Source organism: Castor canadensis, chromosome 8 (assembly GCF_047511655.1).
Source record: "Castor canadensis chromosome 8, mCasCan1.hap1v2, whole genome shotgun sequence".
Classification (NCBI taxonomy): domain Eukaryota; kingdom Metazoa; phylum Chordata; class Mammalia; order Rodentia; family Castoridae; genus Castor; species Castor canadensis.
Window position 1 is genome coordinate 76846205 of NC_133393.1, and position 13316 is coordinate 76859520.

The 13316-nt window shown below is 34.7% G+C and overlaps 1 protein-coding gene across 9 annotated transcripts in view; it reads right to left on the reverse strand.

The window, feature by feature from the left end:
* The window catches only part of Kif21a (kinesin family member 21A), a 156529-nt gene that overhangs the window by 73463 nt on the left and 69750 nt on the right, over positions 1-13316 (reverse strand). For all 9 annotated transcript variants that reach the window (XM_074083125.1, XM_074083124.1, XM_074083127.1 and 6 more), the window contains exons 2-10: positions 10949-11171; positions 10639-10821; positions 8971-9120; positions 7775-7909; positions 7162-7329; positions 4677-4792; positions 1599-1794; positions 1009-1198; positions 114-177 (exon numbers count right to left, since the gene is read on the reverse strand). In XM_074083125.1, coding sequence (XP_073939226.1) covers positions 114-177; positions 1009-1198; positions 1599-1794; positions 4677-4792; positions 7162-7329; positions 7775-7909; positions 8971-9120; positions 10639-10821; positions 10949-11171 — 1425 coding nt within the window. The remainder of the gene's footprint in view (positions 1-113; positions 178-1008; positions 1199-1598; positions 1795-4676; positions 4793-7161; positions 7330-7774; positions 7910-8970; positions 9121-10638; positions 10822-10948; positions 11172-13316) is intronic.

Sequence of the window (13316 nt, forward strand, 5' to 3'; positions counted from 1 at the left end):
CACTCAAATGTCACCATGAAGCGCTGCTGAACAATATTCCCAACAAAAAAATATTATAACCATTGCAAACCCCAAAATTAACACGCACATTATGTGTTACAGAAAAATTATACCTGAGATCTTCAATTTCTTTGATATAACTATGAATCATATTACTAATCTCCTCATTCCCTTCACCTGCAAGATAAAATACAAAATTAAAATTCCCTTTAAAATAAAGACTTCAACAAATAGAAGAAAAAAATGCTTGGAAACAATAATTCCTTTTTTTTTTTTTTTTTTTTTTTTGTGGCACTGGGGTTTGAACTCAACCCCAGTTGAATGCTTTGCACTTGCAACGCAGGTACTCTACAGCTTGAGCCACACCTCCAGCCTTTTTTGCTATAGACATTTTGAAGATAGGTTCTCATTTTTTGCCCAGGCCAGTCTTGACTGCAATTAGACTTCCCACCACACCTGGAAAGACAATGGGAATCACTATGCCCAGCTTTTTTCTGTTAAGATGAGATCTCACAATGTTCTTTGCCTGGACTGACCCAGAAGCATGACCCCCCCTAATGTCAGCCTCCCACATAGTTTGGGATGACAGGTGTGCACCACTGCACCCAGCTATTGGTTTAGATAGGGATCTCACTAATTTTTTTTGCCTGGGCTGGCCTCAAACCTCGGTCCTCCCTATCTCAACCTCCCAAGTATATAGGCATGAGCTACCAACACCCGGCTCAAAAACAATAACTCTTTACAACAAAATTCTTACAGCAAAACTTCTACCCTTAATTACATGAGCAGACCATTAAATAAAATGCTTCAATAGGCAGAATTTGTTTATATAAGGATTTATTATTTTTAAATTTTAGTTATTTAACTTAAAATCACAGATTGTATACACAAAATTTGGCTTTTTTTCCTTCAACCATTCTAGATAATTAATGATTAATGAACACAAAGAATGTTCTTGCCCTCCAGAAGTTAATCCCTCACTCATCCCAGCTACACCCATACACATACCTGCCCTGGCAAGAACTTGGTTAGCCTGGTCACTCACAAGCTGTGTGATTCTACTCCTCAAAGCATCAACCGTCTCTTGCATGGCTTTTATTCTTACACGCAGGTTGTTATTTTCAGTCTGTAGCATAGCATTCTCATGAAACATGTCATTGATGCTTTCCACACCCTCCTCATCAATTATTCTTTTACCCTAGAAAAGGAAAATATTTCCTTGTTGGTTTAGAAGCCTTAAATACACTAGAGTTTTGTTTAAAGATACTCCAGAACTATACTACAACCAACAGACCTTTTATCTTACCAGCCCCAAGGCAAAAGATCCTTTTTCTTCTACTACAACCCTTCATGGTACATTAATCACTAAAACAACTGACGGGGTAAGAAACCTTTTGAACAAGTAGTTGTTGGGTTAGACTGACTATCACTAACACTACCTATGTCACAAGGAAGACTAGCAAATCCTACCTCTAAAATAACTCCACCAAGAGACCCCAGAGACACGTGTGTGCAAGCAAGACAAAGAGACATCACTGAATTCACAACACGTCAGCCTTAGATCCCTCATAAAATGCAAGTCAACCCATGTAGCTTACTGTTTTGTACTCCATGAGCTCCATCTGAAGTCGTGTGATCTCACTACGGAGTGCATTGATTTGTTGACTAGCTCTGTCTTGATTGACCATGACCTTGTTCTTGATGTTTCTAGCTCGATTGGCATATTTCAGAGTATTCAACGTTTCCATAAAATCTCTGTCTGAAGGGCTGACACATGCTATCATAATCGTTTGGCTGAAAGTTACAAATAACATTAGATGTAGAGATAAAAGAAAATAAAATACTGAAATTATTATTTTCAAATTCCTGCTATTTGAATAGTAACTTCCTTTCAAGATAACAAAATATCAATGCTACTAATTTAAAAATAAAAGCAAGTTTAAAAGACCCCATGCTGTAAGACCATCTTAAAGGAAATGAACTGTTTCACTTAGTAATAAGTGAAAAAGAATTTTCTTTGACCCACAATACCTTGAGGCAGTATCACCAAATATTTTTATTTCTTGCTTCTTTACAAAAACATTTTGAAGCAATGCACATAATAATTCTAAAATTAATCTAACTACAAATACTGTAAGATGAAAATCAAAACCAATTTAATTATTTACTTATTTTAGTATTTGAAGAAGTTCTTCCTTTTATTGAATCACTGGTATCCTGACTAAACAGTCAGCAAAGAATTTTACACAAAATTTATCCTCCTCAAACCAGTAGAGCTTGTACTGTATCCTTCTGTTTCACAGTATAAAACATTGTTTGCGAGTGAATAATCAAAACTGTAGCTCCTGGCCAGATTACACAGGAAAGAAATGGCAAATATTACCTTATGGTCTGGATAAACTGCTTTACTGACCAAAACATAGGATAGTGAAATAATTACTATACCCCCACTATAATGTCTGTCAACGAACATACGGAGGAACTACTGGCACTCACAATCTAACTAAATCTTGTATAGTTCCAATTAAAGACCTAATTACCTACCCTGGTAGAAATCAATGCCTATCAATTCTAATCTATAGTCTTCTAAATGGTCTCTTGCTTCCACTCTTGTCTTCCCCCAGTAATCTGAACATAATACTAGCAATGGTTCTTTTAAAAGGGGGTCCCACTGATTGGTACAGTAAGGCATCTATAATCACAGCTTCTCAGGAGGTAGAGGCAGGAGGATCCAAGTCATTAATAATTGTTTGATCATTAATAATTGTGGGGCTGGGAGTGTGGCTCAAGTAGCAGAGCACCTGCCTAGCAAGGACAAGGCCCTGAGTTCAAACCTCCAGTATGGCAAAAAAGAAAAATAATTAAAAATAAATGAATGAATGAATGAATGAATAAATTATGTCATATATGTCTTACATATTAAGCTATGTTATCTTACAATACATCTGGAAGAAAATACACCACAGTGTTAGCATTAGTTACTTCTAGGTTTACTCATGCTTTATATTTTTCTCTATTTTCCAGAATTTTTTGTATAAACTTGTGATAGTGCTTTACTAAACATTATAAATGTATAAAAGCCAGTTTGGTTTAAAAAAATAAGAAGGCACTAAATTATCAACAGAAATATATGAAGCTTATTTCCAAAAGTATATTTGACTTATATTTTCTTTTAAGCTTACATAAATTTCAAAAATGAAGATATTTTGCTTTCAAGGTTTATAGAAAGTACAATGCTTTTGAGCTGGGAGGTTCAAGCCTACACGTTTAAGCAGAAATTGAGGCACACTAAGGACAGAAGGCCCGTTTCCTCCTCATGAGGGAAACAGATGAGGAGCCTCTGACACTGCTGAGCTGTGGCCTGTCTAGAGCTCAACAGGAATTCAAGACCCACAGTGAATATATTTCCAACTGCTTACCAAGCAAGCAACCGTTCAAAAGTAGTGAAGTGTTCAAAAGAGTACTTAAACTTATAAGGAGATGTCATTTATCATCTCTATTTTGATTAACAGTTAAGAAATAAACTTAGGGAAATACTACAATTTAGAGAACTTACAAGTGAACATACAGCTTCAAAAACAAAAGTTTATGTTGTTATAATAAGCCCTATATTGATACTGAAGTTCAGACAAAAAAAATAAACTACAAGAATATGCAAAATGGAAGCAAAATTGCATACATGCATAAGATATCATAAAGAAGAGATGAGTTACTATATAAAAATAGCTATACAAAAAATGTTGAATTTTATACAACAAAATGTTATTCTAATCCAAAGTGATTTCAAAACAAAATAAAACTTAACATTACTCAAAATTCTTTGAATAACTTTTTCAAAAAGAAAAATGATCTGGTATGGATTACCATACCAGATCATTGTATAGCATCTAATAATCTTTTCAGCACCCATGATTTGTTAGATCATTGAAAACCCTGTAAAACAGATTTGCTGAGCCTGTTTGTGACTTGTTGAATTGTTCTATGGCCACATTTAAATGCCAAAAATGTTTCCACTTGCAGAGTCAACATGTTGACGTTAACAGAGGGGAATGCATACCAAAATGATGTGTGCAGATGACTGAACTCAACACAACAGTGCAAAGAATTGGAAATGAAGAATATCAGTGATATTGGCAAAATTAATAACAGCAAGCACTACATATCTCATTCAGTTGATATTTTTATAAAAAGTTATTCCACATACAAAAAAGAAGTTTAAATTTTAGGAGATCCTATACAATAGAATCCATAATAATCAAACTGCATTTTAATTACTTAAAAGATTGCATTTACTTTTTCAACAAGTTTTTTTAGGCATGAACTGTGTGCTAAGCACTTAAAGCAGAAACTACGCTATGGTAAAAAAAATCACATACAATAGATTTCATTTACAAAATTAAGTGACATTGAATAAATTATTTAATCTCCCTGGATTTTAATTTCCTTATCTATAAAATAGGAATAATAATACCTACCTCAAGGACTGGTTTGAAGATCAAGTGAAATGATAACATAAAATGACTCACACATTTTAAATACTTAGTATAATTATCATTTCCTCACCTTATTAATTTGTATTATAATAAAAGCAGTTCTTACAAATCACCTTACAAGTTTACTTTTAAAATAATGGATAATCAAAACTCAAGAATATGCGGATAATCCCTTACGCATACCTATTGCCCCCAAGGGAGTCCTGCAGGAGCCTTGTCAGTTTGGAATCTCTGTAGGGGACATGGGTGGCCTTCTTGCTCTTGTCACCCAATGCACTTATTACATTGCCAAGTGCCAACTAAGGGAAAATGAGAGAGGAAAATCATATTAAATTACTAGTCATAACACATTTAAATAAAGAAAGTCTACAAAAATAAAGTGGAGACATGACAAAATTAAGAACAGCTCTGGTTTGGTTTTATGTATGTATTTTCAAGTACAAATAAACTTCAATTTTTAATTGCTAATAACTGACACTACTCAATATTTATATATACATACGTACACACACATAAATATATATACAGTACTCATAACTCACAAATATGTAAACCTCTACTCAGAGATTTGCTATAGAAATAGAAAAGTTACAAGACTGACAATTTCTACCTATCCCTGGAGCATCTGGTTGTGACCCCAGAAAATTCTCAATTCATGTTGCAAATTCTTCTCCTCAGCTCAATGAAGAAATAAAATGTTTAGTTAGTTAACATTTCCATGAGCCTTTCTTATTGCAATACAGGTCCTTATGTGGCTAAAATCTCTTTTAACCACAATTCCTATACAAGTAAAACTGTTCTTAGCTATTTAGTGTGTGCTTAACAAAGGATGTGTGTTGAGCATTCAAATGTCTTTAAAAGAAAAGAAAAAAAACTAAGTCCAATCACAGAACTCTACAGTCACTCTTCCTGCCACCTCCACTGTTTCTACTGTTTTTACTACTGTCAATAAGCTGGCACCTACAGGATAAGCATTATTCAAAACATGGGTCACATAGCAAACATTTATAACCCTGTCACTGTCAGGACAAAGACATACACAGCAAGTGCCATCGGGAACACACTGCATCGTGGTCCTCCTCTTCCAAACAGGCTAAGGCCTTAAGCACTGCCCCAGCAAAACTCTACTAGAAATGTCTAAATAGATTAAAAAGGAAGATGGAGCAATGGTTTTTGTCTACTCCTGAAAGCACAAATATGAAAGCCATCCTATCTCCTAAGAAATTCAAAACAATGCACAAAGTTCTGGATCGAGGTTATGACCAATATCCACAGCATTGAAACACAGGATGCAAGCATCAAGGTAGGTATTGGTATTGGGAGGCCAGGCTCTCTCTAGTCAGCCTCCATTGACAATACCCCCACCCAGAAAGGCCATAATCATATAAGAGTAAATATTGGGCAATAATGAAAAAAAGAACGATATGACTGAGCATGGTGGCTCACACTTATAATCTCAGCTATTTCAGGGAGGTGGAGATCAGGAAGATTGTGATTTGAGGCCAGCCAGAGTAAAAATGTGAGACCTCATCTCAACAACAACAACAAAAAAAAAAAAAAAAAAACTAGGCATGGTGTTGCACACCTGTCATTCCAGCTACGCAGGAAGCATAAACAGGAGGATCATGGTTCAGGCAGGTCTGGGTGAAAACACAAGACACTCTCAAAAATAACCAAAACAAAAAAGGTTGGGGGCATGACTCAAGAGGTGCAGTGCCTCTCTAGCAAGTGCAGGCCTTGAATTAAAAATTTAAACACTAGTACTGCCCAGGAGGGGGCGGGGCGGGGGGGCGGGGAGGGGGGGGGCGGGTCCCGGGAGTCCGGTGGGAAACACGTTTGGTACCCCCAGCTCCAAAATGGGAGGAGAAAAAAAGCAGGAGGCACACAACTAAATATTGTCACATCAGTGAAATTCAGGGATGTTACTACTTTTATGTGGGAGCAAGTGTCCAGTTTTATAGTGAACACAGTAAGAAAAGATACAGTGCACAAAAGTTTTCTCTATACAATTTTCTTGCATGTAACAGTAGCCTTCTGCTAACTCAATCACAAGATGTTTTCCAAACAAAATACCACTAGGTGGCATGGCATTAAAAAATGTATTAGTTTTGAAAAAATATTTTGAAAAAATGTTACCAAAAACCTTTGGCTATAATTATCAAAATCAATGAGATGACTGTCATAAAATGTTAAGAAAAAACTCTTGATTATTAGTCCATGAAAGACATACTATTACATATTTATTCTGATTGCATATTTTTAAATGTGGAAAGAAGTTTTAAAACAATTTCTGTACATAAAATCTGCACATATCATAAAATTTAATCTAGTTAAATTTATACATGTGAAGAAAACCTATGATGTTCAAAAGAAAACAATGTGAGGTTAGAGATGCAATGAATTACTAAATCTATTACAACTTTCATTTCTCAGGTCAGATATCTGAAGGGTTTATGCTTATGTATTACAACAGAGAAAACAAAGCTGGATATGTTGCTGCAAACCCATAATCTCAGTACTCCAGACAGAAGCAAGAAGATCACCTCAAGTTCAAGGCCAGCCTGAGTTACATAGCAAGACCTTGTCTTAAAAACAAAAATAAACAAACAAAAAAATACACAGTGAAAACACAGTAGAAAAGCCCTGTTTATCCCCACCCAAAGCGTACAAGACCACAATTGATGGATATGCCTTCTTTTGCCCTCTCTCCTGTAGCTCCAGTTCGCTTCAGTCTTTCTGATCCTGCCAGATCAACAAAATGGAACTTTGCAGTCAGAGTTTCAAATTCATTCATCTGTGATGCTTCAGAAACCATCTTATTATCAGTTGCATTTTCCTGCAATCAAGGAAAGTCATTGAAAGCACTTTCTTCATGTGACAACTAAATACCCTTGCCCACATTTCATATACAGAAATAAGCACAGTCAAAAGAAAACAGGCATGTAGTGAAATTAATATAAATGCAAAACTGTCTGCTGAAAATTAGGAATAATGTCAGAAAGAACTAGAAGGACAGACCCCAACATAGAGAATGAGGTGAAAGTATGTATACTCTCCAAAAGTACGTGGCACCACACAGCCACAGTGTGCTTCCTGGTTGTCGAGACACATATCCAATTCCACCCCCTCCCCAAATCTTATATGGTTGGCCAGCTTTGATTTAAATAAGATCAGAAGAAATTAGGAAATGGAATAATTAAGTCAAGTACACTCTGCTGGGATTCATGTGACTGTAAGGAGATAAAGACTGAAAGTATAAGAAATGAGAACGAGTAACTCACAGCATCTACTTGGGGACACACTCTGGTCTGACACACGTGAATGGTAAAAATGGCATGTGAACGAGAGCTCTGGACATTCATCTGTGTGCTGGCTGTGGTGCGGGATAAAGCACCTAGCTTCAAACACTGCATCATCTGGAACCGGAAAGAAGAAGGGCTTTACATGAACAACACTTAAATGAGACACCCCACAATCTGATGTCTGAGCTAATGGCTAAAACCCACCAGATGATGGGAAATAAAATAAAATAGAATAAAAGATGTGGATTTCTTATTATTTTTTAGATACAGGCACTTTCTGAGCTGGCTCAGTAGAATAGCGTATTATTTTTTAAATAGGAGAAAACACTGAGATTCCACTGTTTGCCTTTTGCTGCATTGCAGCTTCCATTCCACAACTGTTAGAATAGAATACATTGATACAAATTGAACAATATGTAGCATACTTAAGACCCCATAATGAAACTCACCAAACACTGTTTTAAAAGGAGGGGAGGACAAAGAGAAAGAATGGAGATAGTTGGGGGGAGAACTTGTTCAGGTACACTATACACATCTATGGAATTATCACAATTAAATTCCCTTGTAATATTAATATATGATCATTCAAAAATAATTTAAAAAAAAGAATCCTAGCAACAAAATTGAGACCTAGAAGAAAGCAAGATAAAGAAGTAACATTTTTGAGGGATAATTAATTTGAATCTAGTTGTATACCTAGAATAAATAATCCAATTTTAAAAGTATAACAAAATTTTAAGTAAACAAGTCTCTTTGGGTTCTTTGGGTTTTGAACCCAAATTGAACAATAACTAATCTGTATCTCCTATTGTGTTTTTTTTTGTAATTTTTTTCTTAAGCATCCCTTTAGAAGTCAAGCTATGTTATAAAGCAAAAAGGTGGATGTGGTCTCATCCTTCACCATCAATTATCTAACCTTCTTTATCTGTGATAGAAAATTATACATACACTGCTTTAGATTCTTTTGATGCTATGATAAATGTACTGACTTTAACATAACCCTGACATTTTTATAATAATAACCTGCATTGAAAAATGTAAGGAAATAAGGCAAGATTTTAATTCTGTTACACATAAGAGTATACATTTTATAACTTGATCTTAAGCAGACTACTAGTAATTGTGACTAAATAAAGCCAGTTACACTATATTTTTAACTACAACATAGATGTTACCTCTGATTCTGTATTCACAGTACGTGTTGTGACTCCCACAGTATAAATTCCTCCAGTTGAATCTTCATGAATTCTTATATTTGATTTTTTATTTTTTGCATCAATATCACGAGTGGTATCAAATAAGTCAAGAACTTCTTCATTATACAACTATCAAAAAGAAATATTAAATAGTTGCTTTTGGTAGAAATTGCCTCATGAGTATCATAGCATACTTTACATAATTTATCTTTTAAAGTTCTTAAAATGATACCTATTTCTTCAAAATAACGTATAAATATGAGCAATGCAGTTATTATAATGAATATAAATGCCAGATTTACTTATAAGAACAGTAAATGACTTAAATATACATGACTAATGGATTGAGAACTAGCTAAAATGATCAACTAATTCTTTGCAAAACATAATCAAATACTTAAAAGTATAAGCAAACATCAGTAAATATGTACCAAATATAGATAAATCCTAAGCTTAGATTTTAAGAATTTTTGCTACTTGAGTTAAAAATATATTAATATATTTTTGTCCCACAACCCACTTAATGTGTCCAGAAATCAACACTTAACAATTTTTATTTTTATTTTTATTTTTATTTTTTGTAATACTGGGGTTTGAATTCAGGCCTATACCTTGAGCCATTCCACCAGCCCTTTTTTTGTGAAGCGTTTTTTTTCAAGATGGGATCTCATGGATTATTTGCCCGGGGTTGGCTTTGAACCATGATCATCCTGATCTCTGCCTCCTGAGTAGCTAGGATTACAGGTATGAGCCACCGGTGCCAGGCTAGAAATCAATACTTAGCAATTTTTCAAGGTCAGAAACAATATCAGCGTTTCTATATCAACAGTGGCTGATAAGATCTAGCTACCTCCTCAGAAGAGAATACAGACACCTATTTTTCTATGAATATGCTGAAAAGTCATAATGCCTAACAACATTTTGGACAGTGGAAGGGAAAATGGAAGAACACTTTTTCTACTATTACTTACTTTACCTTTCACAGAAATACATAGTTATATTCTCCTTGATTTTTAGTAAACAAGGATGTCCATTAAAACCAGCAGTAAGATCAATGATACTAATTATTTATTTTGTGATAAATAATGCTGAATAAAATGTTTCAATGAGCAAAATGATTAACTTATAGATCAGGTGACCTAAACTAAATAAATTTTGGATCAAGAATTCAGAATTATCTTGCCACAGCCCACCTAACTGCAGTATTGCTCAAATCCCATGTGTCCTTTCACTGTGATGTCCCTCCAACAGACTATACTGCCTTAAATTAATCCAAACTTACCCTGACCTTTGGACACTGTATCATTTCTCACATTCTCCCCTTTCTTGGTCTTAGTTGCTGGCTTCCTAGCACTTTATGAACCTGACTAAATTACTACAGTAATTTATCTTTATCCCTTGATAAAGAAATCTTCTTAGACAACCAATATTAATTGTAGTTTTGCTTTATGGATACTGGCCAAGTGTTTATAATCTTAAATGCCAACATTATTGCATACAAGTAAGGTATACATATTACCTATTAATTAATATCAATTTACACAACTTTTCTTGAGTGCTATATGCTAGGTACTCTACTCGAAGCCAACAATATAAAACTTTAAGGATAAAATTTAAAGGAAACCAATGACACAATTAGATTATTACCTCTAAGAATTGGGCATTCACTTTAAAATCTGGAGGAGGAAGCCCATTTTTAATTGCTGTGTGTTTTTTTTCTTCAATACTCTTGAAAAGGTGTTTAACAGCACGAGAAATAATCCCTTGATCTTCTTCAACAATGTTAACATCAAATCCTGTTCCCATTGTGTATGTTTTGCCAGCTCCAGTCTGAAAAACAGAACGCAGACAAATGAATGCTCAACCACAACACAATCCCGAGAAATAGAAATGAAAGTGCAACTGAAATGGTAATTCTGAAAAGTTACAATTCCCATGAAAATAACACAGAACTTACCTGTCCATAAGCAAAAACTGTAGCATTGTATCCTTCAAAACACCCTTCAATTAGTTTCTCGATACATTGAGTGTAGATCTGTTCTTGCTGGGAGTCGATGTCAAACACAAAATCAAATGTAAAAGCCTTATCTTTCCCTAGGAAGACCTGAGGTTCCCCTGGTGTGACTGATGTGCAAATATGGCATCCTTCAATTTTTTCTTTGGCAAGCTGTGGTCTTATTCTGTGAGAAATAATCAGGAAAAAAAATAAAATGTCAAAAAAAACTTTCAAGAAATAGGACTTAAAAATTCTTCACCAAATCTTTAAAAAAAAAAAAAAAGACTAATGTAATCACACACTATTTCTTTGGTTCATAAGTTCAAGTGAAGTGAATTGTAATGAATAATTTCAGTGTACAAGATGACTTACCAAAACAACCCCAACGATTTACTTAGCAATACCCAGTCATTAAAAAGAGTATAAAATTCATCTTAAAATTAAGTACTTATTCAGGTAAATACTTCTACTCAACACTTTAAAAGGTAGATGTTCAAATAAATTCAGCTACCAAAATGCAGTTTATTTTTATTTTTGTTTCAGATTTTTCCAGTGATCATCACATTCAAAAATGAAATGTTAAAGACACAGTATTTATCTTGATGGCCTCATCCTTCCACAAATTCTTTATCAGCAGTTTCCAAGCTTATTTGACATATTATCAGCTAAATGTGTTTAAGCATATCCCCACAACAGATATATGCATATCTATTCATTTGTTAATGATATGTATGCAGGTACCATTATATTGACTGGTCATGTGTTAAAATACATACAGAAACAGAATTTTGAAAAGAAAGAAAGCAAAAATAAATACAAATAGAAGTGCTAGTATTTTCTCTCTAAAATTCAGGGAATTATTATGAGTTAAACACCTTCATTTGGAAGACCACAGCACCATAGCTATCTCCACCTGCACCAGATTCCATGACCTTCCCATTCTGTCTTCCGTTCATAATTTTGAGGCCTCTTTTCAAAGAAGGAAAGTAAATATGGAAATAAACAGAACAACGCAAAATCTGGCCCCATTCTCTTCTCTCTATAAACAGGAACATCCTGGGAATACACACAAGTCATGTGTAGGTGACTTAGGTTTTTGAGGAGATTCCTACTTGCCACAGAGAAAGAGAAATAGTTTTAAAAACAAGACAACCAGAGTTAGAAAAAAAACATAAAATGGTAAAGACAGGGAGAGGCCTAAATTTTAAAGGTTCTAGTCTCACAGCCTTATTTTTTTGAGCTAAAACTCAGGTCCACAGAGGTAGAATAAGTTAATATATTTATTAAAGATAAACCCAATCATGAATCTAGACCTTATGTCTTAATTCTTTTTAACTCAAGATAGAAGCTCAATGGAAGGACAAGAAAGATAATACTAAAAGGGAGTGAATGTCTGCAAACCTCTTTAACTAAAATAGAATTGTGTGCTTGCAAAAAATGAAAGTAAGGAATATATTTATGCAAAGCTTTCTTTCCTCTGTGATATGGTATTTTCTTTGATAAAGTCTTTAGCTGTGTTTGTTTTAATGAAACATAATCCATGTGGGGCTGGCTAGGCAGTGTGGAAAGAGTAATAGAGTAGCCATCAGAAGACTTGGGTTCTACCTCTGTCACCACACAGATCTCATGTGGTCTTCTCTCAGTGCACCAACTTCCTCACTTGTGGAGGGAAGCTACAGTTTCTGAGATTCCTTTTAGATCTAACACTGTTTGTGTGTAGGATATGATATAAAAAAGACAGAGAAAAATAATACTTATGCACTGTTCTAAAATGATAATATTGCAAAACAAAAAATTCCTCATGAGAAGCCATGTTCATAGACCATAAAAAATAGCTCATAGCAGAAGCAGCTTCAGTTTTCTGGTTCCATACATTCTTTTACTGTGATTTAAACTAGGGCCTTGAGCTTGCCAGGCAGGTGCTCTACCTCTTGAGCTATGACCCCAGCCGTTTTTTTTTTTTTTTTTTAACTTTAGTTTGGTTGTTTGTTTGTTTGTTTTCAGATGCATCTCTTGTGTTTTTGCCCAGGGCTGGCCTCAGACTCTGATATTCCTACCTACACTTCCTGTGTAGCTGGAATTACAGCAATGTATTACCACACCTGACCCCCACATATTCTTGTTTCTCAAAATTTATACTCTCTTCTTGCCCAACTCTTCCTCTCCTACTTTAGGAAACCATAACAAAACCCCAATCCTCTCTGGGAGAATGACCATTTTGATTATCCAGGGAAAGGAGAGCCTCAAACAACCCTCTTCTCTATTGCAACAATCTGATCTATCTCGAAGAGCTATTAATTATCCCTGAAATAGCTCTCCAGTCCACAAA